The sequence below is a fragment of the Dasypus novemcinctus genome, chromosome 21 (assembly GCF_030445035.2).
Source record: "Dasypus novemcinctus isolate mDasNov1 chromosome 21, mDasNov1.1.hap2, whole genome shotgun sequence".
Classification (NCBI taxonomy): Eukaryota; Metazoa; Chordata; class Mammalia; order Cingulata; family Dasypodidae; genus Dasypus; species Dasypus novemcinctus.
This window is the reverse complement of record NC_080693.1, coordinates 68,402,969-68,430,393: the sequence shown is the minus strand read 5'-3', so window position 1 is coordinate 68,430,393 and position 27,425 is coordinate 68,402,969. Positions and strand designations below refer to the sequence as shown.

Sequence of the window (27,425 nt, the reverse complement as noted above, 5' to 3'; positions counted from 1 at the left end):
GTTGATGGACTCAGGAGATCGTTCGCCCAGACTACCTCCGTGTTTGACCGCTGGGCCCGACCCTGGCAATGGTCCGCTTAGGCTTCTTGCTTGCCCTTGCCAAGGGCTCTCGCAGTGAGTGCTCCCGGTGGCAAGCCCAGCCATGGCCAGGCTAAGGAAGGATGGGACGGGAGAACACATGAAAGTGTACAAGAAATACGCAATAAAGTGCTTTATCCAGGGGTCCTGAGAGCTCTTAGCCTAAAAGGCACTGCTTGAAAGGAGAAAAGATTTAAAACCACCTATTAGCAAGTGACCACTGATAAAAGTAGCTGTGCTGATTGCAAATGGACACAATAGAAGGAGCCGATGGAGGTGGGTTAAAGTTTATTGAAGCAGTCTTCCTGGAGAGGTCGGGGAGAATGGGACCACTATTCACTGAGAATCTTTGCGGGCTTGGATCTTTGCAGATGGTCCAATGTCAGTGTCGAACCAGGCTTTGGAGGACAAGCATTCAAATGGGGCATGCACCTGAGGAAAGGCTGGGGCTGAGTCAGTGCAGAGGCACTGAGCTAGGTGGTAGGAGAATTAAGGTTGGAGAAAAAGAGTTAATTGATAAAGACCCTCAGATGCCATTTTGAACTTCCAGATTTAATTGATGGCTTAACTTGATTAAAAAATCAAGCGTTTAAGCAGTTTGACACGAAGGAAATCTTCTGGTGAAATAAACTTTACAACGGGGGTAGGGGAGAGAGGGTGGACAAGGAGGCTCAGTGAGGTTTTCCTGGAGTCCAGGTGAGAGGCTTGGAGTCCTGGCTGGGTGTGCCTTTGCCACGCAGAGCCACAATGCCTTGTAGGCGCCTCATTGGCCACTGTGGCTGGGGGATGGGAGAGCTGCAAGTGTGGCCTCCTTGGTGGGGGCAGAGGTGTCCTGGCTGCCCCTGTGTGTGTTGGGGCAGGCTGGCTGTGGAGGAAAGGTGGAGCTGTTTCTCTTGGGCTCAGTGCATGGGGTACTGAGCTCTGAGGAGGGACTTGGGCAGTGGGATGCTCATTCATTCACTTACTCATTCAAACACTCTCAAGTCCCAGTCACACTATGGACCATGGCCTATGCTGGCTACAGGTTGTACATAGGGGCTTTCTCCTGAAATGTGTCCTGCCCATAAGGAGCTAACAGCTAGCAAAGGGATCAGATAAGGGCATTACACCACAGCAAAGCAAGAGCAGTGATGGAGACATCAAACAAGGGTGCTAGGGAACCAGGGGATGGAGCAGGCAGTGCTTGGGCTCAGCCAGGACTCAAGAAGTTCTCCTGAATCTCAAAAAGGGCAGAGGTATTGTCCATGGAAGTCTCAGCCTAATACCTCTGTCCCTTGGACCCTGAATTCTGGGCTCAGTTCCTTAATCTAGAGGGAGCTGGTCTAATCTTTTGCCCCCCCCTCCCACATGCTCAAGGGAAACCTTGATGTGTCCCTTCTCTGAGGGTACTGGCTGCAATGCTACCTTCCCTTCAAGATTCCCTCAATTGTGATAGGCATTGACACCCAGACTCCCTGGAAGCCCCTGGAGCCTCAGTCGAGATTTGATGAGTTCCCAAATACTGGGAGTGGTATGCCAATGGCAGGAAGACCCAGGGCTATGAGCTGGAGGGGCAGAGGCTTCCCCCCTCTTCCCAGCTATCTCCCTCCGGCCCTCCCCAAATGTCCTCCTACCACTCTCTCCTTCCCACCATCCCTTCCATTGAGCCTGGAAAGGTGCTGTTTACCCCGTGCTCCCTCCCTAGGGCAACGGACCAGGCAGCAGGTATGTGTGCTCAACAGGGCCAACTCTGGAGCAGAGTGGCTGGAGATGAGCTTTGTTTAAATATTAAAGAAGTCAATCATTAGCCAGGCCTGGCTCGGTGCCCGGCTACCCACTGTCTCCACTCAGGAGGGCCTGAGCTGGGGCTGGGAGGGCTGCAGGGCTGTTTGCGAGGCTACTTCCATCTCAGGCAGCTGACAAGGAGCTTTTGGGGGCTGGAATATGCAGCCTGACACAGGGTGGGGCCAGGGGAGCAGCAGAGAGATATAGTTGCCGGTGTCGAGAGCACAGTGCTCACAAACTGGGCACCAATGACTCGTAAAGGAATGTCTGAATCTACCTGAACACATTTTATAAAGGGCCCAAAGCAGTGCCCTTTCTCGAACCACAGTGGAGACTCCTCGGCCACTGCAGCCCCAACCCAGCCCCACAGCAGGGGCTCCTGAAGAAAACAAGGCTGTGTGGAGAACCAGATCCAAGAAAGAATTAGGTGGGGGCTGGTTGGCGGGACATAGCCACGTGGTTCCTAAGTGCCTGGAACCCAGGCCACACGTGAAAATCAGTCAGTTGCCTGTGTGGATGGCTTTGCACACATGGGTTACAAACACACAATTACAACCCCACATGTACTCAGCTCTGCCACAGCTGCACCCAACTGCAGTGTGGCCACTATGCGCGTAGACTGTCTCCTCCCGTCCCCCGGCCCTCTCTGGCTTGGCCACCCTCCTCTGGTCCCCTAGCCTTACCAGTCTCACTAGTGTCTACTCGATGTCCCACCATCTATCTGTTGTCCACGGAGGCTTCCTCTTGCTCTGCATGAAAACCTTGATGGTCAAGCTGACTGAGCACAGTAGCAGGATGAGGCAGAGGCCCAACAGCAACCACCGGCCTTGGACAGTCTTGCGGGCCTCCACGGGCATACGCAGGGAGCTGGCCTGGTACTGGCCGTCCTGGGTGTCCCGGGGGTCCCGGGTGTCCTGGGTGTCTTGGGCTGGTGACATTTTGCCCGCAGAGTACAGCCTGTGGACCAGCATCAGGAACACCAGGCCCAGGACAATGCTCAGCAGCAGCAGCACCCATTGCCCAGCCTTGGCCTGGTCACGTTCCAGCTCCAGACCCAGGAACGCCACCTTGCCCTTGCTTCTTTCTGTGGAAGACATGGGAGGCTTGTAGAGGAGGTGGGACTAAGGAGGGGCTTTCGGGTTCCCTGTAACTGTCTGAGAGGACCCAACATCCCCTGGCCCTCTCCTTCAGCCCCAGGTAGCTATCGTTCAAGCCCAAGGTGTGGACGTTTCCCTGGAAGGAGGGCAAGAAAGAGGAACAGAAGGAAAAGGAGGAGGAGATGGGCACGGATAGTCCAGCAGTGATATCATTCCAGGACCAAGGGGCAAGAGGCTGACACATGGCCAGATGCCAGCCTCCCAGTCTAGCTTGTGAGACTGTGCCCAAGGAAGCACCTGAGCCTGGGGCAGGCAGGGACTGTGGACTCGGCCGAGGCTGCCTCAGGCCCAGTACAGGCAGGTTCACGGCAGGGCTGTGCTGGTTCTTGCCAGGTCATAGATGGGACAGGGGTTAAGGCTGGGTTTGTGGAAGGGCTGGCTGGGCAGGCTAGGCTGGGCCTGGGGGCTAGACCAGAGCTGGGACCACGGTCAGACGATCAAACCTTGGAAGGAACAGCTGAAGTCTGGCCAGCCCAGGATATCCCCGTGCCGCACATTTTCAGAGACCAGCCAGTTCAGGAGGGGCTTGAAGTAGGCCAAGAAGGCCTTTGTAGACACCTTGGACTTCCCAGTAAGCTTCTTTAGAACCTCTGGCCAGGGTTTGCTCGAACCCAGCTTCAGGACATCCCTGGGAGAGTGGATAGAGCTGTGAGGCTGTGTGGGGACATCAGTGACCCTTCAGCATTTCTAACCTTGGCCCCAGGGATTTGCTTGCCAGACTTTTCCCATGGAACTCAGCATAGAGGATAAAATCACAAGCGTTGAAATAATTTTGGGTTAGCTTTGAGTCCTGGCTCTATCACTTAGTAGTTGTGGGACCTTGGAAAGTAATTTAACCTTCCTGAGCTTCAGTTTCCAAATCCATAAGATGGGGGTAACAGTAGCACCCATTTCAGAGGGTGGTTGTGATGATTAATAAACTCAACAGTGAAAGCATAGTATACAGGCAAGAAATGTGAGTTGCTAGTTATGATGATGATGATGACTACATTATTATCATTCTCCTGGACTTAAACAGGCTTAAATAAAGTCTTGAGGCACTGTTTCCCAGGGTCAGCCTTCAGCCCTTTCTGGTCTCACAGGGAGTGTTTGGGAGGATTAGAGAGATGATGCATGTGGGATATGGTTGGTATGTGGCCTGCAGGGATGGGCAAATGTTAACTCTGTTTTAAGACACACCCAGTACTTGGTGGCACATGGTCAAGGCTTAGGAGACACAGGAGGTGCCGAAGCCACAGTTCTAGAATCCACCACCCCAGATCCCCCTGCATGGCAGCAGTAGGCAAATAATCCTTCTCAACCTGTTTCCCGATCTAACCAGCAGAGAGGTGAGGCTAGAGGCCCAGACGGCAGAGTATGAAGTATGGTATAGCAGGAGCCAGGTTCAAGATCCACCAGTGCTACTTATGGGCTCATCAACTTCTCCCTGTCTCAGTTTCCTCATCAGTAAAATGGGCCCCATTAATACCTGCCTTTAATTGTGGTAAGGACTAAGTCAGACAATGATGATGAAAGAGGGCTTTGTAGATTCCAAAGACTTATACATATCACTTAATAAACAACTGGTTAAGAATGAGATAAGGAATTAAATGCTAATAGATTGAGAAACCACTAGGAAAAAAAAAAAAAGGAAATCCTAGAGAAATGGAGGAAAAAACTCAAGATTTAAAAAATAAAATACCACAACTAAATGTAAGTAGGAGAATTTTATCAGATGACAGGTCATGGGGAAAAGGAAGTTCCTAGTGGCAGAAATGTTTTAGCCATTGAGAATCTACCTATTTAGAAATAGCCCTTCTGTCTGGGTAGGACAGGATATTTGACTAAACCCCAGCTGACAGTTCACATGAGCAGCACATGAGATCAAAGAGCTGCAAATGGGACAACCGGGTACTTCCTGGAGCTCACAATATCAAGGTGGCAGTAATATGTCCCGTGGACAAGATCAGGCTCACCACTGCTCGTGGGTAGCACAGGAATTTGGGGAACTTGGATCAGATCCAATTAGACCTTCCCTTCCCAGCAGAACTATTCCAGAGCTTGGTCCAGGGAAATCACATTTAGGAGGATGAGTCAAAAGTAGCAAAATCAAATGTTAAGATGCATTAGAGCGAAGTGGATGTGGCTCAAGTGATTGTGTTCCCGCCTATCACATGAGAGGTCCATGGTTAGGTTCCCTGTGCCTCCTAAAGAAGACAGCCAGCTGGCACAAGGGGCAAGTGTGGTGAGCTGATGCAACAAGAGACACAGGAAGAAGAACATAAGGAGAGACCCAATGAAGTAGGGAATGGAGGTGGCTCAAGCAATTAGGCGCCTCCCTTCCATATCAGAGATCCCAGATTCAGTTCCTGGTGCCTCCTAAAGAAACAAAAGAAAATGAACAGACACAGCAAATGCAAACAATGAGGGGGTCGTAATAAATAAATAAATAAAATAAAATAAAATCTTAAAAAAAAAAAGATGCATTAGACAAGGGAGAATTGTGAGAGGATGGCAGCATAGGAAGCTCCAGGAATCAGTCCCTCCACCAAAACAACTATTGAACTTGCAGGAACTGTCTGAATCAATTATTTTGAAATTCTGGAGTCTAGTGGAATACTGTGCAGCATCCAAGGAAGAACTGGAGGAAGAGATTGGTAAATTGTAAATCTAGGTAAATTTCACCCTCTGTGCAGTGGCTACCATTCTCTATCCCTGAGCCATGTGGCAGGCAGCAATAGGAACTGCAGCCCAGGCTCCTGGTGCAGCTTGGTGGTGCTAGAGTGGGCTGTAAGGACCTTGTCCTCCAAAATTCAGGCATGTGTGGTCTGACCATTGATCAGCTACTTTAGATCACTCTGAAGGCAGTTATTGTTCCAACTCCCCTCAGGCAAGGAATCTTATAGAATCTTATAGAGACAGTATATTTTTCTTTTTTTCTCTTCATTCTCCATGTGGGGGCAAAAATATTTGGGAAAAGTCACAGATTGGCAGCCCCAGCCCTCAACAACACAACAGCAAAACACATAGTTTTCCCAGAGGAGTGGGAGAACTAGATTTCCAGACTTATAGCTACTTAATACTCAGAATGTCCAGTTCTCAACAAAAAAATATTACAGAACATGCAAGAAATAGGAAAATATGGCCTTTTTTTTCCCACAGGAGAAAAGAATTTGGCAGAAACCATCCCTGAGGAAGCTCATACATTGGAACTGTTAGTAAAAGACTTTAAATTAACTGTCTTAGATATGTCCAATGAGCTAAAGGAATCCATATACAAAGGATTAAAGGAAATTAGGAAAATGTTTTCCAAACAAAATGAAGAGATGGAATGATAATAGGAAACAGAAAATTTGGAGTTGCATAGTACAGTAATTGAAATGAAAAAGTCATTAGACAGATTCAACAGCAGCCTTCAACAGGCAGAAAAAAGGAAATTGAAGACAAGATGAGTGAAATGCTCCAATGTGAGGAGCAGAAAGAAAAAAATAATGACGAAAAATAAACAGAGCCTGGGGGACTCGTGGCATACCATCAAGCATACCAACATACTCATTATCAGAGGACAAGAGAGAGAGAGAAAGGGGCAGGAAAAGTATTTGAAGAAATAATGGCTGGAAACTTCCCAATTCTGATGAAAGACATGAATATACACATCCAGAATACTCAACAAACTCCAAGTAGGATAGACTTTAAGGTATCTCCACCAGGACACATAATAGTGAAATTGTCAAAATCCAAAGACAGGGGATTTAGAAAATAGCAAGAGAGAAGTGACTTGTCATATATGAGGGATCCTTGATAAGATCAACAGCAGATTGCTCATCAGAAACCATGGAGTTCAGAAGACAACGGGGTGGAATATTTAAAGTCCTTAAAGAAAAAAAACCTGTCAATCAAGAATTTTTATCCACAAAATTATCTTTCAAAAATGAAATAGAAATTAAGACATTTACAGATAAACCAAAGGTGAAAGAGTTAACTACCAGAAGACCTTTCCTATAAGAAATGCTAAAGGAAGAGCTTCAGGTGGAAATAAAAGAACAGCAGACAGTAACTCAAAGCTATAAGAGAAATAAAGAACATTGGCAAAGGGAACCATGTAGCTAAATATAAAGTCCTGATCATTGTACTTTGGGTTTGTAACTGCTTTTTCTCCCTATATGATATGACAGGCAAATGTGTAAAATAACATTTTACTTCTATGTTAATGGGCTTACAATGTATAAAGGTGTAATATGAGTCAATAACAATATAAAGGTGGAGAGACAGAGATATATAGGAGTAGAGAGTTTGTGTAATACCGAAACTAGGTTTTCGCCAGTTAAACTTGGTTGTAATTTTAAGACCATGTGTCTGATAATGGTTTAATATCCATAATATTATACCCTACAACTCAATGATAAAAAGACAAACAACCCAATTAAAAAATGGGCCAAGGATTTGAATATACTACTCCAAAGAAGATTATTCAAATGACTAACATATATATGAAAACATGCTCAACATTATTGACCATTACAGAAATGTAAACTAAAACTACCATGAGATACCACTGCATATCCAGTAGGATGGCTATTATTTAAAAAATTGAAAATAAAAAATGTTGACAAGGATGTGGAGTAATAAGAACCTTGTACATTGTTGGTGGGAATGTGAAATGGTGCAGCCACTATGGAAAATAGTTTGGTAGATCCTCAGAAAGTTAAACACAGAACTACCATATGACCCTGTAATTCCACTCCTAGGTATATACCCAAAAGTATTGAAAGCAGGGTCTAAAATGAACATTCGTACACCAATTTTCATTGCAGCAAATTCACAGTAGCCAAAAGGTAAAAGCAACTCAAGTGTTCAACAAAAGATGGATGGATAAACAAAACATGGTATATCCGTGCAATAGACTATTATGCAGCCATAAAAAGAAGTGAAGTGCTGGTACCTGCTATAACATGGATGAACCTTGAAGACATTATCTTGAGTGAAATAAGCCAGATGCAAAAGGACAAGTATTGTATGATTTTTCTTAGATGAAATACTTAGAAAACACAAATTCATAGAGGCAGAAAGCAGAGTTGTGGTTATCAGGGGTGGCGGGGGAGAGGGAAGAATGGGAAATTATTGCTAATGAGTATGAGTTTTGGTTTAGGACAATAAAAATAGTCTGGAAATAGATAATGGTGAAAGTTACATGGTATTATCAATGTACTTAATGTCAAAGAATTGTCCACCTAAAATGGTAATGACTTGTACGTTATGTGTCTCTTACCACGATTATAATTAATTATTTAAAAATAGAACAAGCTTCTGAAAACACTCATCAGTTAAAAGGAAAAATAAATTTAAGACACCCCCCCCCACACAAAAAGATTCGTTTGACAAAAGAAAGAGCAGTCGAAAATCCTGCCTCTCCCATCAAGCACCAAACACTCCCTTCCCTTCTCCCCTCCAGAGTCCATTTTCCACAATGATGTTGTGTCTGCTGCCCCCATGCCCAGGATCCCACGCTCAGAAACCTCTCCTCTACCCATTTCCCAGAAAACAGGGTTCTAAGTCCTTAGCCTGGACTTCAGGGTCTTCCCTGTCCAGGGGTCTGGATGTTGATGCCTGGGGAGGGTTGAGCGAGGCTGAGTGATGACTGGCAGGGTCTCCACCTGCTTTGCTGCCAGGTCAGACCCTAGGGACCTTGTGCTCCCCAGTGGGGTTGGGGAGGGAAGTGGCAAGAGTGACTGCGGTCGTGTCCTGCGAACCCTGTGGGATGAAGGTTTTGAGTTCAAAGTAAATTGATGTAAGGGAAATAAAGGCATCTGCTATTTCTTGCACACCTGCATTTGGGGATAGAGACCCCTCCTTGCTCCCCCAGCACAATCTCCCCACCCTTTCCCACTGCATCAACTCCTTTCTTGTATTGGGTTATTTATTTATCCCATGGCCCATTGCCCCCTCCTGGACTTTACACCACGGCAGGCTGGTCCTCACGTGTGCAAGTAAATGTTTAATAAATGAATAAACGATGGGCAGCCAGAGATGGGAATGTAGAGAGCAGTGAGGTGCTCTTATTCAGAAAAACTCAAATCTGGGCCATTGACTAAGATAAACCTCTGTGGGGTGAAAGAATGGAAAAGCAAATAGACGGCAAAGCCAAGCCCAGGGAGCAGTCTAACAACCCCACCTGGCCTGGTGGTTACTGACAAGCTATGTGATGGCATCACAAATATGCTAATCAAATTGACGAAAAATACTAAATTATGTGGCATTGTTAATTCTTTTGGAGACAGAAATAAAACTCAAGATGACCTTGACCTACTACAATGGACCTACTGAAATCAGTTAAAATTCAGTGGGTGAAAAGACCAAGTCAGTGAGTGGACGTCACAGCTCAGTGGCTGGAGCACTCATTGTGGGACCAGGAGACCTGGGTCTGATCTCTCCGAGGCCTCTATCATTTGACCGATGGGAGGCAAGACGGCGAAAGACAATATGTTCTGGAGTCAGTTCTGGGTGCAAATCGTGACCTTGTCCCTTGCTAGGTGAGTGACCTGCAATCGCGTCCTCTCTCTTGGCATCAGTTTCATTTGTAAAATGTGGAGAATAATATTCACTTTGCAAAGTTATGAGGCCCTAAAATGAAACACCACGAGAGCTCCCCATCAGAGAGCGCAGCGTATAGTAGTAAATGCTTCATGCCTTCAGTTCAGCCCCCACTCCCCTTTCCACATTTGCTTTAGGATCAGAAGCCAACTTCACAGAGGCAGGCATGGGAAGGATGGGTTAGATACCGAGTGCAGGAAAAAGACTGTGGTCAAAGTGGACCACAGTCTAACCAGAGGCATGCCAAGAGGCTGGTGGGAAAGCAATCTGGATCAGCCTGGGAAGCAGATGGGGCACTTCTAAGAAGAGATGGGAAAAGCAGAGTGCACCCAGGGCAGTTTCTTTCACTGGTGAGAGGTAGAAAAGCACCTTCCAAGGAAACAATAAGAGGATTCAGCTGGGTGGCTAAGGCAGGATTCCAGGCCCATGTGGGACTTTTTGATTTGCTGGGCTGTAGGTGTGTGTTACCAGGATGAGCTAAACAGTCTCTCTGACCACCAGTGGCTACACTTTATGGGCTTTCCTTAATACAGGAAAAACCGCAGTCTGATCTAAGGAAGAACTTCCACTAGAATATAAGCCCAAGGAAGCTCTGCTTGGGGTGCCCAGGGTGGCCAGCAGTGGAGAGGGGCTCTGGAACAGGAATCTAGCCAGGACAAAGGAGGCGGGTGGGTACTCACCCCAGGAGCTTCCCAGCCCTCTTGGAGTTATAGATGTCACACTGGTGAAGTGGACCCAGATGGCCTGAGGCCTTGCACAGTGCTTCATGGATCTGGAACTCGAGCACTAAGCCGATGAAGTATCTGGGCAGAGGAAGGTGAGGGCAGACTGGGGAGTGGGTATCAGGGGCGGGTGGCCCAGAGCCCCTGGGGCCAGGCCGCTCTGACATGCAGGGATGGGACATGCACTGGCCCTGCCTGCAGTCACGGCCTGAATGCAGGTCGCCACCACCCTGTGGCGCCTCCGGCAGCGTCCAGCCTCATGCTGGCCCTAAGATACTGGCAGCGATCTCCTCCAGCCTTCGGAACCGACAGGCTCACCAACCTTTGCCTCCCTCTTTCCTGTCCCCTTCTAGGTGACAGCAGAAATGCCTTGGAATATTTCCACCCGCCCTACCCTCCACACAGGATCTGGTGTAAAAGCCCTAAAGATTGTAGGGTACAGCTCCCAGAAGGGGGTACAACCTGATGGGAGGAGGTGTGCAGGGGTCCAGCGGGACATTTGGAACAAGGACCATCCTGGAAACCCTCATCCCCACGCCCCCTGCCCTCCAACTCCCCGGGCAGCCTCCGCCCCCAGGGCCCAGACCTTTACCGGATGTAGGGCACACCGGCAGAAACGTGGAACTTGGCTCCTGGATCAAAGTCATCCTCTGACCGAGGAAGGGGCGGGCACAGGCCCTGGTACTTCAGCCTGGCAGGAGGAAAGACAAGGGGCTCGATAGAGATGCCTGATCGGGTTCCTGAGCCTTTTCCTTTTTGAAGCACTTGCGCATCTACCAAAACTGGATGTGGCGTGCACTTAAAGCATTTTTTGAAAAAAAGATTTACTTTTTATTTATCTCTCTCCCCTTCCCCCCTAGTTGTCTTCTCTCTGTGACCATTAGCTGTGTTCTTCTGTGACCACTTTTATCCTTATCAGCGGCACCTGGAATCTGTGTCTCTTTTTGTTGTGTCATCTTGCTGTGTCAGCTCTCCATGTGTGCAGCACCATTCCTGGGCAGGCTGCACTTTCTTTTGCGCTGGGTGGCTCTCCTTAAGGGGCGACTCCTTGCATGTGGGGCTCCCCTATGCCGGGGACACCCCTGCGTGGCAGGGCACTCCTTGCGCACATCAGCACTGCACATGGGTCAGCTCACACGGGTCAAGGAGGCCCGGGGTTTGAACCATGGACCTCCCATGTGGTAGATGGATGCTCTAACCACTGGGCCAAGTCCGCGTCCCCCTTAATGCATTTTTAGTGATTAAATGAATGAGTCGAAATCCCATGGGGTTGGAAATGAGACTCAAGTAACAGCAGCAGTTAATGCTGACAGGGCACTTCCTCTCTGCCGGGAGCTCCCGCTCCTTCAACACCTTTGGAGCGTCCCGCCCTTCTAGGCTCTGCAAATACTGGATGGAAGGAGAAGGCAGGGGCCCTGCTGTGTGGAGCTCGCATCCTAATGATGTGGAGAGATGATAGGCCCATAACCGAGGTCATTTCATCTAGTAAGGGGCACTAAGGAGAAAGCAGAGTAGTGCTACGATTATTCCCATTGTACAGATGAGGACACCAAGGTTTAGAGATCAGGGAACTGGCTGCAGGCCGCAGAACTAGTTCCTAGCAGCCCCGATACGTTCAAGGTCTGGGTTTGCCTCTCTGACCTGGGTTGTGGGAAAGTTACTGGTTGTGGCTGAACCTAGTTTCTTCATCTGTAAAATGGGGCTAAAGGGAAGCAGATGTGGCTCAACCAGTTGGGTGCCTGCCTACCCCACGGGCAGTCCCAGGTTCAGGTCCCGGTGCCCCCTAAAGAAGACGAGCAGATGCCACACCTGCTGCACCCACCCAAACAAGCTAGATGCCACAAGCTAGCAGACGTCGCAGCCCATGGGGAGCAGAAGTGGCTCAGGCCACTGGGCACTCTCCTCCCATGTGGGAGGTCCCGGGTTTGGCTCCCGGTGCCTCCTGGAGAAGATGAGCAAAACAACGAGCAGACAGATGAGGGAAACGTGGTGGGGTAAATATAAATAAATAAACCCTAAAAAAAATGGGGCTAAAATTCCCCAACTTGGGATGAGACCAAATCTGTGAAAAGGCTCATCGTTTGCCCTTGGCTCATTGGAGCTTCCTAACCATCGTTTGGGACTGACTGTGTCCCAGTGACGGTCAGTTCGAGGCTGCGGGGAGTCAGCCCTTTCCCCCAGCCCCTGGTCTCTATGGGGGGTGTGTGTGTGTGTGGGGGGTTGACAGGGAAGGGCTTCTGCAGGCTGGGCCTTGGGATGGCTGGTGTGGGTGGGAGTTGGAGGGGCACAAGGTCAAGACTGCCGACCCCACCAGTAAGAACCAGTTCTGAAATCAGGGTGGGGGGAGAGAGGACAAAGGGACACCCCCAGTTCTGCCACCCACTGGGTTGCTGTGTGGCCTTGAGGGGGACTGGGGAGTGGGTTTCAGGGGTGGAAGCCAGAGCCTTTGGGGCTGGGCTGACCTGTGAGCTTCAGGTTCTTTGTAAGATGGGCCCCCTGCACGACCACCACAGAGGTTGCTGTGCAGGTTAGGATAAACAAAGGGCTGCCACAGAGCCAGCTGGCGGGAAGTGGTAGCCCAAACCATGCTGTGACCAGCAGGTTGGAGCGGCCCAGCCCGATGCCTGCTGAATGTGGAGAAGCCCTGGGCACAGGCGTCTATCATCTAACCTAATGGTCCGGGTTGGGGATGGGGCAGGATATGGGTGCACCTCACCCACATCCTGCCCCAGGCCCACATCTGCAGGCTGGCCATGGGTGGGGTCCTCTGGCAGCCAGTCCCAACATTAGACATGCCAGAGGCAGAGGTACCTGGCTTCTGGGAGCCACAGGATGGGGGAGCAGTGAGCCTGCCTCTCTCCCAAGTCTCTTTCCACATGGGGGAAAGAACTTGGGTCCCTCCACACCCCTTCTCCTGGCCCCACTCTGTCTTGCAGGAATAGAAAGGGAGGGAGGGACTAGCAGGAGGGCCCTGCCTGGGGGTCAGGGCTCTTGGAGAAGCCTGGTTGTGACTACCAGGTGAGCTTTCCAGCAACTCAGGGAGCAGGTGGGACAACTACCAGATGAGGAGACTGAGGCCCAGGCAGGTTAAGAGACCTGATCAGTGCTGGTGCCAGATTCAAAAGGAGGTCCCATGACTGGCCACACTGGCTCCCTCCACAACAGCACAGATGTGCTTGTTTGGTGACAGCCCACAGCCAACGCTGCCCTGGGCTCCTCCAGGCCTCAGGTGGCTGGCGCTGCACTCCCAGCTCTGCCTTCACAGGAGAGAGAAGCAGCCCCATGGCAGTTTGACCAGAAAGCCCTGCCCACACCAGGAGAAGGCCCAAGGATGCAGGGACAGAGACCTGGGGGTGGTGATGGGGCTGCGGTCCTCCCCACCTGAGGTTCCACCATTCTTGGTTGTAGAGGTTCTTCTGGATGGTGCCGTCAAAGACCTTCCAGCGAAACACATCCACCAAGTAGCTGAAGGGCACGAAGGCAATCTTCTCCAGGGCAATGCCCATCAGGAAATTGACCTCTTCCTCTGGGGATGGGGCCAGGGCAGTCAGGAGGCAGCTCCTGGGTTCTCTATCCCTCCAGGCTTGCCCCGAGAGCTCCAGTCCCACCCAGCCCACGCTGCAGCCCTAGGCTCAGGCCACACTCCCTACTGTCCTCTGGCTCCCGTCACCTGAGTCCTGGTTCTGGAGGCTGAGCAGGCCTCTGTTGAGCAGGTGTTTATGGGAGGAGACCGAGAGGGTGATCACCGACCCCACGGCCTCTTCGAAGGCTGGGTTGGCGGCTGCGCGGAAGATCACAGAGAGGTTCCTGTACTGCAGGAAGTACTGGATATGGCCCATCTGGTGGAAGATGGAGAGCAGGTCTTCTATGGTCACCTCGGTGCACTTCTTTATCCTAGGGTTAAAGGGCAGGGGTCAAGGAGCATGGGGATGCCCTGGGAGAGTGGGCCACATCTCTAACTCAGACTCCAGGGGATGGGGAACAGAGGGCCTTGGTGCTGCCCTTTCTCTTTCCACACCCCCAGAGTCGACCGGTGACCAAGCCCTTTGACCCTGACAGTCACCTCTCCTTTGCTCCTGGCTCACCTCCCTGCCCCTGCTGCCCGTGCCCACCCTCCTGCCCATCTCCTGAGATGGGCAGACGGACGGGGGCATGGCGCTGGCTGGCAGAAGCACCTGAAGTCCTTGCCGTTGTAGAAGTCCCAGGCAGAGGCATGGCACACCACCTCCCGCCCGTCGACCGGCTTCTCCAGCATCGACTGGTTCCAGAACTCAAGTGGGGTGGGCAGGAGCCCCAGGGAGGTGTAGAACTTTTCAGCCTCATGGAACATTTTATCGGTCTTCCAGTGCTGTGGGGGAAGAGGGGGGCGCATCGGGCCCTGTCCCGGGGGTCCGTGGCCACGGAGGGGGTGGGGCAGACGGAGGCCCAGCGCTGACCTGGACTTTCATGATCTTCGTGATGTCCTCCAGGGGTTTATTTGGGAAGGGCAAGACCAGGTCTAAGACGTTGACCCAGGACTGAGCCCACATGTTCCCTGGAAGGGAAGCCAGAGGCCGTCTCTCTCCGCATCCCAAGCACCTGCTTCCAGGCCCACCCCGGAACCTGCCGCCAGCTGGGCCCTTACCCAGGAGGTGGGCTGGGATGGGCCCCCTCAGGTCGATGAGCTCGGGCCCGTAGTGGCGGTGCAGGGCGCGGCGGACGTAGGCGTGCAGGTTCAGGTAGAGCGGCTGCAGCTCCCAGTAGAGCTTCTCCAGGTCCTGCTCCAGGGTGTCAGACTCATACCTTGAGCGCCACAAGGCCCCCATGTCTTTGTAACCTAGGACAGGAGAGGAGGCTCCACCAGGTGCCTGCCATCCCACCCCACCTCCCTCAGCCAGCAGGAGCATCTTCTAGGGAAGCCACTTGACCTTCCTGACCTCGGTGGCTTCTCTGCAAAAGGGGAGGACCTCACAGGGCTCTTGTCCTTGCTGGATCCAATCAGGGATGGAAAAGCCCTCAGCAGAGTCCATCCTCTGGGCTCCTTGCCCGCCAGGCCCTGCCACCTCTCTCATCTCACCGGGAGCCCCAGGCCACCCACAGGCCTTCTGCACTGGCTCCCTCAGGCCCAGCTCCCTCCCGCAACAGAGCTTCTGCCTGGGGTGCTCTTTTCCTCCTTTCCTGGCTGTTTTCCGCCTCCCAGGCCTTTGGGAAGTGTCAGCAGGGCCTTCTGTGATCACCTGTCTGAAGCAGAGCTTTCCCAACGCGCTCAGCAGCCCTTCCTTCTCAGCACTCGCCCCAGGTGGGAGTCAGACGTGTGTGTTTACTGACCCCTCTGCCTCCCCCGCGCGACTCAAGCCCTGTGGAGGCTGGCACCTGTCTGCCTTTTCCCCGGTGCCCGGCACACAGTCGGTGCTCAATCTAAGCCGCCTTTGCCCCTCTACGGCGCTCACGGTCCCCGTCTCCAGGAGCCCTTCCCCTCTGTGGACTCTGCCTGGCCTCTGCCTCTTCCCAGGTGATAACGGAGACCTGCCCGGCCTGCTCGGGCCTCACCATTGAGCTGCGCCGCCTTGTTGCTGAGCTGCACGTAGCGGTGGAAGGTGCTGCGGAGCTGGCGGCCCACAGAGTCCCGCCAGCTCTGCCATGCCCACAGCAGCTCCTTCTCGTCCCTGGAGGAGGCCATCACTTCTTCCAGGTCTGCGCCCGGGAAAGGAGCCAAGGTGGGACCCCCGCTCCTGCCTGCCTTCCGCCCCTGCCCACCCCAGGGCCTCCCCCTGTTCCATCGAGGGAGTGTAGTAGGGGAGGGGAGGGTGGGGACGGGGAGGACCCTGGAAGGGACAGGCGTCTGGAGACTGTGGCTGGGCAGGCATGGGCCCAGGCCGCTCACCAGGTTCCAGGGGCAGGCAGGGCCCCTCCTCCAGGCATGCCTGGGCCATGCTGTATGTCATCTCCATGTAGGCCAGGAGCTGGTTGTACTGGGGGGTGCAGGTGTCACCCAGGGCAGGCCCACTTCCTGGGACCCACCCCCAGCACTAGAGCCCCCTAGCCGGGAGAGGTGGGCCTGGTTGCAGCGCCTTCCCACCAGCCTCTGCTTCCCTGCGCCTCCAGAGGAAGCTCTGGCCCTGAGCCTGACCCCCAGTCTCCCTCCTCCTGCCCCAGACACCGTGGCTTCCCCCCGGGCAGTCCCTGCCCACCCGTGGGGCAGGGGAGCGTGTGCCTGGAGGCCGGGGGGCTCCGTGCATCACCTCCCAGAGCTCGTCCTTGGGCAGGGCCGCCTTGTCTATGTCCTGCAGCTTACTCAGCATGCGCTTCACGGCCGGGTCCCGGAAGCTGGAGATGTTAAACAGACGGGCTCGAGTGCCAAAGTACAGCATGTGTTCGGATCTCTCCATGTCCTTATGCAGCTGCAAAGGAGAGTCACCACTTTTGTCACGGGGGTTGGGGAGGGGCAAAAACCCCCACCCCCAGTGATCTCCAAGGCCACGGCCCCCACCCCACTTCTCAAACCCACTCTACAGGTTAAGAATCATTGAAGATTTGTTAAGAGGGAGAAGGGAGGGAGCCTGGCTCTCTGACAACATGGAGGTGAGACGTACAAGGAGAAAGGAGCAAAGGATTCTTGCCCCAGAGAGAGTTTAGGGACCACCATGAGGCCTGGAGCTTGCAGCCTGCTTTGGCAAGCACTTTGGGGCTTCCCCTTTGTCTTTGGCTCTGGACATGGGACCCCATCTACCCAAGACCCCTAAGAAGAGCAAGAGGACGGGCTAGGGGCGATGCGGTACCACACCATCTGCTCCTGATTTTTCTGGGTGATGTTGGTAACGTAGTTCCAGGTGGCCTCCATGAATTCGTTCCACACAACCTGGGCTGTTTGATCATAATACTTCAGGAATGCCTTTGCCACGCTCTCATTGTAGAAGTTATCTATGGGGAAAGAGAGGGGCATCATGTTGTCCTAGGAGGAGTCTGCCCCTGTCCAGTTCCCTTGTCTGGTCCCATACTCCTTTGGGGCCCAGTCCCACCTGAGTTCTGAGCACCCTCGGTCCTGAGCCATGGCAAGAGCTGACTGTAATAGAGGAGCACAAGTAGGGAAGGTCCAAGGCGAGTCCATCTTCTGCCCATGACCAAGAGAGCAGCAGAGCGGTGAGTCTATTGGCCAATCAGGGTCTGGCTCCATATTGTGACATCAGGGGCTAAAAGATCAGCCATGGAATGTCAGAACTGGAGAGCCCCCACCCTCCTCCTGGTCCAACTGTCTCCATTTTACAGGCGAGGAGACCTAGGTCTAGAATGGTCAAGCCATATGCTCTGGTTTGCACAGTTAGTTAGTGGCAGAGCCAAGGGGAGAATCCCAGTTCTTGACTTTTAGACCAGAGCTTGCACCACTCCACTGTGTCACTTCTCCCAGGGATTGGAGTCACTCTTGGACTTTTGGCCAGGGATTGATGAGATCCTTCCCTCAATAGGCTGGGATCACCTCTGAGCAGGTAGGTGAGATGGGTGAATAGGTGGATGGATGGATGGAAGGATGGATGGATGAAAGAATATCTTTGAGTCTCTGGCCTCTAGAAGCACAGTTTTCTCTCTACATTCTTCTTTATTTTTTTAATGTGGAATAATATACACAACATAAAACTTGCCACTTCAACCATTTTTAAGTATACAATTCAATGACATTAAATACATTCATGATGTTGTGCAACCATCACTACTATCTATTTTCAGAACTTTTCCATCACCCTAAACAGAAACTCTATATCCAGTAAGCAATAACTCGCCATTCCCCTCCCTCCAGCTCCTCGTAACATCTAATCTACTTTCTGTCTGTATAATTTACCTATTCTAAATATTTCATAGAAGTGGAACCATACAATATTTATCCTTATGTATCTTATTCATTCACTTAGTATAATTTTTCAGAGCATCGTTCCTTTTTATGGTTGAATCATATTTCATTGTATGTGTTATGGATTGAATTTTATCCCCTCAAAATATGTTCAAGTCTTAAACCCCCAATCTTGTGAATGTGACTCTATTCGAAGTAGATCTTTGAAGATGTTACTAGTTAAGATAAGGCTGAACTGGACTAGAGTGGTCCTTAATCCAATATGACCAGTGTCCTTATAAAGAGAGGAAATTTGGATGCAGACAGAGAGAGAAAACAGCTATATGAAGGAGGCAGATGTTGAGTTACGCCACAGCCATGGATTGCTAGCTAGGCACTACCAGAGCCCTCACGCTTCAGGGGAAGTATGGCCCCGCCTACTCCTTGATTTGGACTTCCAGCCTCTAGAACCACGAGACAACACATTTCTGTTGTTTTAAGCCACTCCGTTTGTGGTGCTTTGTTATGGCAGTCCTAGATAGCATGTCTATACCACATTCATCTGATTATGGACACTTGAGCTGTTTCCATTTTTATAAAAATGGAATCATGCAATATGTAGTACTTTGTGTCTGATTTCTTTCACTTAACATAATGTGGTTTTTCTTTGCCTAATATTAACATCTTGTAATATTAACATATATTTGTTCAGTTTCAAAGAAAAAGTCTTATAAATATAATATTACCCATATTCATAGTTAATCTGAGGTTTTACTCTGCTCTTTAGTCCCATGGTACATTTTTTAGCTTTCCTTCTAGTAATATATAGGACCTTCGACTTTCCCTTTCAGCCACTGTCATACTGTATAATAGCACTGCTAGTTACAAACACTCTGATGTGCCTTCATCTTTTCTATTCATTTCCAAAGATTAACAAACAACCTTTTAACCAATTCTGCACAGGTTAAACCTCAGCTTTCCATTCTCCAGACACATTCTATTCTCTGGTGACCCATGTTCTAGTTCTTAATCCACGAGTTTACAAGATATATTTAGTTCATAATAGTGCAGTCATACAGTGTTTGCCCTTTTGTGTCTAGCTTGCTTCACAGAACGTTAATGTCCTCCAGGTTCATCCATGTTGTCATGTGCTTCATGACTTTGTTCTTACGGCTGCGTAATATTCCATGGTGTGTATACACCACAGTCTGTTTATCCATTCATCGGTAGATGGACACCTGGGTTGTTTCCTTCTTTTGGCAATCGTGAATAATGCTGCTAAGAGCACTGGTGTGCAGATGTTGGTTCATATCACTGCTCTCAATTCTTCAAAGTATATATACCCAATATGGGGATTGCCGGGTCATGTGGCAAATCTGTATTCAATTTCTTTAAGAACTGCCAAACAGTCTTCCACAGAGGTTGTACTATACTATTCTACGTTCCCACCAAGAGTGAATAAGCATTCCTATCTCTCCACATCCTCTCCAACACATGTAGTTCTCTGTGTTTTTTTTTTAAGATTTATTTTTTATTTATTTCTCTCCCCTTCCCCCCACTCCATTTGACTTGCTCTCCGTGTCCAATCTCTGTGTGTTCCTCTGTGACCACTTCTATCCTTATCAGTAGCACCGGGAATCTGTGTTTCTTTTTGTTGCGTCATCTTGCTGTGTCAGCTCTCCGTGTGTGGGCAGGCTGCACTTTCTTTCAGGCGGGGCAGCTCTCCTTATGGGGCACACTCCTTGCACGTGGGGCTCCTCTACATGGGGGACACCCCTGTGTGGCATGACACTCCTTGTGCACATCAGCACTGTGCATAGGCCAGCTCCACACGTGTCAAGGAGGCCCGGGGTTTGAACTGCAGACCTCCCATGTGGTAGGTGGACGCCCTATCCATTGGGCCAAGTCTGCTTCCCTCTCTGTGTTTTTAATAGTTGCCATTTTAATAGGTATGAAATAATATCTCATTATAGCTTTGATTTGCATTTCCCTAATCGCTAGTGATGTTGAATATTTTTTTCATTTTTTTTTTCACCATTTATATTTCTTCTTTGGACAAATGTCTACTCAAGTCTTTTGCCCATTTAAAAAAATTGATCATTTGTCTTTTTTTTTTGTTGAATTGTAGCACCTCTATTTATTTATTAAAAAGATTTATTTATTTCTCCTGCCCCAATCTGCCCCTGCCTCCCCGTTGTCTGATCTCTGTGTCCATTCACTGTGTGTTCTTCTGTGTCAGCTTGTATTCTCATCAGGTGACACTGGGGATCTGTGTCTCTTTTTGTTGCATCATCTTGCTGTGTCAGCTCTCCGTGTGTGTGACACCACTCCTGGGTGGGCTGTGGTTTTGTGCGGGGTGACTCTCCTTGTGCGGGGGCCACTCCTTGCATGGGGGGCACCCTTATGCGGGGGCATTCCTGCGTGGGCTGGCACTTCTTGGATGCAGCAGCACTGCGCATGGACCAGCTCACCACATGAGCAAGGAGGTCCTGGGTATTGAACCCTTGGACCTCCTATATGGTAGGCAGACACTCTATCATCTGAACCACATCTGCTTCCCTAGCATCTCTTCATACATCATGGATATTAAACCCTTATCTGATATGTATTTCCATATATTTCTCCCACTGAGTAGGCTGCCTCTTCACCCTTTTGACAAAGTCCTGTGAGGTGCAAAAATGTTTAATTTTTTATTTTGTTGTTCAGTGTAAGTTGAAACCACCACCTACCACAAGATCTTAAAGATGTTTCCCTACATTTTCTTCTAGTAGTTTTACGGTCCTGGCTTTTCTATTTATGTCTTGGATCCATTTTGAGTTGCTTTGCATAGGGAATGAGATCGGGATCCTCTTTCATTTGTTTGGTTATGGATATCCAGTTCTCTCAGCACCATTTGTTGAAGAGACAGTTTTGTCCCCAAAACATGGACATAGTAGGTTTGTCAAAAACCAGTTGGCTGTAGAGGGGAGGGTTTATTTCTGGATTCTCAGTTCTATTCCACTGATCAGTGTGTCTGTCTTTATGCCAATACCATGCTGTTTTGACCACTGTAGCTATGTAGTATGTTTCAAGGTTAGGCAGTATAAGTCCTCCCATGTTGCTCTTCTTTTTTTGGAATACTTTTGGCTACTTGGGTGCACTTTCCCTTTCAAATAAATTTGGTAATTGCCTTTTCCATTTTGGTAAAGTAGGCTGTTGGAATTTTGATTGGTATTGCATTGAATCTATAAATAAGTTTGGGTAGGACTGACATCTTCACGATATTTAGTCTTCCAATCCAATAACACAGACCGTCCTTCCATTTGTTTAGGTCTTTGATTTCTTTTAGCAGTGTTTTGTAGTTTTCTGAATATAGGTCCTGTACTTCTTTGTTAAGTTGATTCCTAGGTATTTGAGTTTTTTGTTGCTATTGTAAATGGAAATTTTCTACTGATTTCCCCCTCAGATTTGTTCATCACTTGTGTATGGAAACATTACGATTTTTTGTGTGTTGATCTTGTATTCTGCCACTTTGCTGAACTTGTTTATTAGCTCAATTAGCTTTGTCATAGACATTTCAGACATTTCAAAACACAAGATCATGTCATCTGCAAATAGTGAGAATTTTACTTCCTCTTTTCTTAGTTGGATGTCTTTTTTTTTTCTCCTCATCTAATTGCTCTAGCTAGAACTTCTAGCATGATGTTGAATAACAGTGGTGACAGTGGGCATCCTTGTCTTTTTCCCCATCTTAGAGGGAAAGCTTTCAACCTTTCCCCATTGAGTACAATGTTTCTGTGGGTTTTATATATATGCCCTTTATCCTATTGAGGAATTTTCCTTCTCTTCCTATCTTTTAAAGTGTTTTTTTTTTTTAAATCAAGAAAGGAGGCTAGATTTTTTGAGTGCCTTTTCTGCATTGATCAAGATGATCATGTGGGTTTTTCCCTTTGATTTGTTAATGTGGTGTATTACGTTAATTGAATTTCTCATGTTGAACCACCTTTGCATACCAGGAATAAATCCCGCTTGGTCATGGTTATAACTTTCTTTTAATATGCTTTTGGATTCTATTTTCAAGGTCTTTCTTGAGAATTTTTATGTCTATGTTCATTAGAGACTGGTCTGTAATTTTCTTTTCTTGTAGTATCTTTATCTGGCTTTGGTATAAAGGTGATGTTGGCTTCATAAAATGTGTTGGGTAATTTTCTCTCCTCATCAATTTTTTGGAAGAGTTTAAATAGGATTGGTTTAATTCTTCTCAAAATGCTTGGTAGAATTCACCTGTGAAGGCATTTGGTCCTGGATTTTTCTTTGTTGTGAGATTTTTGATGACTGATTCAGTCTCTTTAAATGTGATTTGTTTGTTAAGTTCTTGTGTTTCTTGCAGAGTGAATGTAGGTTGTTTGTGTTTTTAGAAATTTGTTTCATAGAGGTTGTCTAGTTTGTTGGCATACAGTTTCTAATAATATCCTCTTATGATCCTTCTTATTTCTGTGGGGTCATTTGTAATGTCCCCACTTTCATTTTTAATTTTTCTTATTTGCATCTTCTCTTTTATTCTTTGTTAGTCTAGCGAAGGGTTTGTTGCTTTTATTCATCTTCTCAAGGAACCAAGTTTTGATTTTGTTGATTTTCTCTATTCCTTTTTTGTTCTGAATTTCATTTATTACTGTTCTAATCTTTGTTATTTCTTTCTTTCTGTTTGCTTTGGGATTGGTTTGCTGTTCTTTTTCTAGTTTCTCCAGGTGTTCAGTTAGGTCTTTGATTTTAGCTCTTTCATCTTTTTTAGTATAGGCATTTAGGACTATAAATTTCCCTTTCAGCACTGCCTTCACTATATCTTATAAGTTTTGAAAGTTGTGTTCTCATTTTCAGTTATCTCAATATATTTACTAATTAGGTTTACCGTTTCTTCTTTAAACCACTGATTGTTTAGGAGTGTGTTGTTTAGCCTCCACACATATGCAAAATTTCCCCTTTCCCATCGATAATAGATGATTTCCATTTTTTATTCCATTATGATCTGAGAAATTGCTTTGTATAATTTCAGGCTTTTTATATTTATTGATACATGCCTTGTGACCTAATATGTGGTCTATCATGGAGAAAGATCCATGAGGACTTGAGAAGACTGTATAATCTGCTAACCTGGGATGCCACAGTCTGTATATGTCTGTTAGATCTAGCTTGTTTGTCACATTGTTCAAGTTCTCTGTTTTCTTGTTGATCTTCTGTCTAGTTGTTCTATCTAATGATGTGAGTGGGATGTTGAAGTCTCCAACTATTATTGTAGAGATGTCTATTTCTTCCTTCAGTTTTTCCAGAGTTTGTCTCATGTATTTTGGGGCACCCTAGTAGGTGCATAGACATTTATGACTGCTATTTCTTCTTAGTGGATTGTAGCTTTTATTAATACATTATGACCTTCTACCTCTCAAAAATTTTTTTGCACTTAAAGTCCGTTTTGTCCAATATTAATATAGCTACCCCTGCTCTTTTTGGTTCTTGTTTGCATTAAGTATATTTTACCAACTTTTCACTTTCAGTCGGTTTTTATCCCTGGGTGTATGTTGAGTCTCTTGTAGGCAGTGGATGGATGGCTCATGTTTTTTAAAATATTCTGTCAGCCTGTGTCTTTTGATTGGGGAGTTTAATTCATTCACATTAATGTTATTACTGTAAGTGCCTCTCTTATTTACTTTTCATTTCCTCACATGCACTTCCTGGCTTTGCCAGCAGATGGAGCTATTTGGCAAGCCTCCCAGTTCAAAGCTGGATAAGAGTGTGTTTGCTGCAACACGGCCTGCAACAACATGACGACGGAGCCTCGCAATTCAAACTTTCTCAGAGGCTGTTCTTCAAACTTGGCTGGCAGCCCCCTCCCTTTCCTGAATAGGAAATAATTCCACTACCTCTGTCCTCAACAACCAGTCCTGGTCAGTAGGGAGGGTGATTGAGAGGGTCGGATCTCTTAATCCCAAGGCGAACAATGGGGTGTTCCCTCCAGGCCTGGAAGGGCTGGTGGGACTCAGCAGACCTAATTTGTTGGCCCAAAGCTGAATCGGTCTTAGGCTGTGTCCCTTTCTCCTGTTTCCTGGGGAGGTAGATTCCTGCAGCTCCCTTTGTCCACAGCCCGAGGCCCCAGGCTGTAGAATTAAAAATGACCTGCTGGTAGGATGGGGGAAGGGCACTGGTGGCTGCAGTTGCAGATTCTGCTCATGGTCTTTCCACCGAGATTTTTTTCCCTGTGCTCCTCTCTCTACTGGGTGGTGTCCGGCCTTCCCCTGATGTCCTCAACCTTAGAACATTTTTTCCCCAGGCCATTTCTTCCTGTCCTCTAGCTATTTTTCTGGAAGAGAATTGAGTTCCGTGTTTTTCCCAGAGGTCCCATCAGAATTGATTTTGCCAAGTTGTCTGCCACTTTAAAACAAGTATCGCCTGTCCTTCAGTTTCCAAGAACACAGTCATCATTTTCTTCTAAGGTCTCATCAGAAGCACCTTTAGCATCCATGTTTCTACAAAAAGTCTCTTCAAAGAAATCTAGGTCCTTTCTATCAAGCATTTCAAAATTCTTCCAGCCTCTCCCCATTACCCAATCCCAAAGCCTTTTTCTCATTTTTGGTATTTTCCATAGCAGCACCCCACTCTCCTGATACTGAAATCTGTTTTAGTTTCCCAGGCTGCTCCAGCAAATGCCATGAAATGGTTCAGCATGTCCAAATCAAGGCCTCACCAAGGCGATGCTTTCTTTCTGAACACTGGCTGCTGGTGATCCTTGGCTCCTCAGTTACGTGGCAAGTGGCGGCATCTGCTGGTCTCTCCTTCCTCTTCCTGGTTTTGTTGATCTCAGCTTCTTGCTTCCATGGCTTTCTCCCCCTCTCACTGTATTCATTCAGTTTATAAAGGACTCCAGTAAGAGGATTAAGGCCCATCCTGGGGAAGCAGACTTGGCTCAATGGGTAGAGCGTCCTACCGCATGAGGTCCAGAATTCAAACCCAGGGCCTCCTGACCCATGTGGTGAGCGGGCCCATGCGCAGTGCTGATGCGTGCAAAGAGTGTCGTGTCACACAGGGGTGTCCCCTGGATAGGGGAGCCCCATGTGCAAGGAGTGTGCCCCATAAGGAGGGCCGCCCGGCGTGAAAGAAAGTCCAACTTGCCCAGGAGTGGTGCCACACACACGGAGAACTGATGCAGCAAGATGATGCAACAAAAAGAGACAAATTTCTGGTGCCGCTGACAAGAATATAAGCAGACACAGAAGAACACACAGCGAATTGACACAGAGAGCAGACAGCTGGGGGGCAGGGCAGGGAAGGGGAGAGAAATAAATAAAAAATAAATCTTTAAAAATTTTTTTAAAATTTAAAAACAATTTTAAAAAACAAAAATAAAAAAAGACCCATCCTGAATGAGGTGGGTCACGCCTTAACTGAAGTAACCTCATCCAAAGCGCTTACTTACAATGGGTTTACATCCACAGGAATGGATTAGATGTACGAACATGCTTTTCTGGGGGTACATACAGTTTCAAACCACCGCATCCAAGGAGAGCCTGATCCTTGAAGTCTTATTCAGGGGAAGGGGCACAGGTAGAGAGAGGGCTTCGTGGGGCGTGGAGAGGTGTAGTCATCCCAGTCCAGGTGGGAGGCTGTGGCTGGCACCTTCCGTTCGGGGTGCACATCCAGGAGTACCTGAGCCTGGCTTGGGTACCAGCTGGCAAGACCCCAGCTCTGCACTAGCCCCTGGTGATTCCCCAGGAACCTGGAACATATGGTCGGGGGGAACGACCATGCCTGTCTCACCCGGGATTCCTATCTTAGACATATTTTCCTCCACAACCCTGTGTCCCTTTCTTTCATTTTCAGACCAGATCCACCTACATTTCCTCATTCTCCCCACTCCCCAGGAACTAACACCATGACCAGAGAAACTGATCAAATGACCCTCAAAATATGGTCCATTATGCTCAAAACACTTTGAAAATATAAGGAAAATTAAAAAATCAGTGACAATCCTGGTTAAGCTGATTGAGCTCACAGGGAAGGCCCCCCTCCTGCTTTAAATTGCTTGTTTTTTTTTTAATGTATCTTTTTTTTACACTTTTTAAATTAAAGTTAATAGATCACAAAGAATGTTACATTAAAAAACATTAAAGAAACATAAAAAAAATATGAGGGTCCCACTCCCCATCCCCCACCCCATTTTTGTAAATTTTATTTTTTTGAAGATATATACATCACACAAAAAAATGTTACATTAAAAAATGTAAGAGGTTCCCATATATCCCCCACCCCCCATCCCACTCCTTCCACACCAACAACCTCCCCCATCACTGTGGCACACTCATCGCACTCGGTGAGCATATTTTGGAGCACCGCTGCCCCACATATATAATAGTTTACCCTGTAGTTCACACTCTCCTCCAGTATATTCAGTAGGTTAAGGGAGGATATATAAAGTCCAGCATCTGACCCTGCAATATCATTTAGGACAACTCAAAGTACCAAAAATGCTCCCACATCATATCTCTTCTTCCCTCTCCCTGCCCTCAGCAACTACTGTAGGTCTTTATAGAAAGGAGAAAAAGGAAAAGAATCCATAAAGCAAGAATGATGTTTAGGGAAAACGCAGAAAGTTTGAAGATGAAACAAGATGTGAGAAATAAAAAACATAGTTATTGACCTAGAAAAATGAGAACCTTGATGGACAGGGGTAGTGACTGAGAAGCAAAAGAATCGGGGCCTGAGAAGACACAGTGAGGGAGATCACCTAGAGCAGGGGAGAGAGAGGAAAAGGGGTGACACGTACGAGCAGGAATAAGGAGGCACAGAGGCCAAGATAGAAAGTTCCAAGCAGGTCTAACAGGAGTCCCAGAGCAGGGTACTGGGGAGAATGGAGGAGCGGTTCAAAGAGATGATGACTGGGCAGTTCTAGAACTGAAGACTAGAACCCCAGAGTGAATAAGCTTATTGTGCTCTCACTAAGAAAAGTCAATGGTGCAGGGAGATATCATGATATCAGGGAGATATCATGATATTGTGATATCACGAGAAATTTCCTGGAATACAAGTTGGGAGGCATGAGGCTTCACTCTGTACTGCCCTGGACCTCCTCCTCCATCTCCCCAACAAGAATATCAACATCTCATACGCTGTGACTTGGGCATGTCTGATGCATGAGGCAGATGTAAAACAATTTTATTCAGGAGGGGATGCATTCATTAGAAGCAGAGGAATTTTCACATTATCTCCTCTAATCTTCATAGCAATCCTGAGAGGGATTTTTGGAAAATAATTTTATAGAAGTGAAACGGGAGGTCCAAAAATTGAGGTAAATTGCTCAAAGTCTCA

General features: G+C 48.1%; 1 protein-coding gene across 1 annotated transcript; it reads right to left on the bottom strand.

Moving 5' to 3' along the window:
* Window positions 1–359: 359 nt before the first annotated feature.
* LOC101420922 (angiotensin-converting enzyme-like protein Ace3) lies at window positions 360–17,367 on the bottom strand. Its single transcript, XM_004456820.2, has 15 exons — window positions 17,290–17,367; window positions 17,055–17,191; window positions 16,513–16,671; window positions 16,155–16,242; window positions 15,821–15,964; window positions 14,916–15,107; window positions 14,728–14,825; window positions 14,467–14,639; window positions 13,962–14,185; window positions 13,673–13,817; window positions 10,884–10,982; window positions 10,250–10,372; window positions 3,443–3,627; window positions 2,526–2,926; window positions 360–943 (listed from the first exon to the last, which is right to left on the bottom strand). The coding sequence occupies exons 2-14, from the start codon at window positions 17,109–17,111 to the stop codon at window positions 2,541–2,543; spliced, it is 2,073 nt and encodes a 690-aa protein (XP_004456877.2). The 5' UTR covers window positions 17,112–17,191; window positions 17,290–17,367; the 3' UTR covers window positions 360–943; window positions 2,526–2,540.
* Window positions 17,368–27,425: the final 10,058 nt, after the last annotated feature.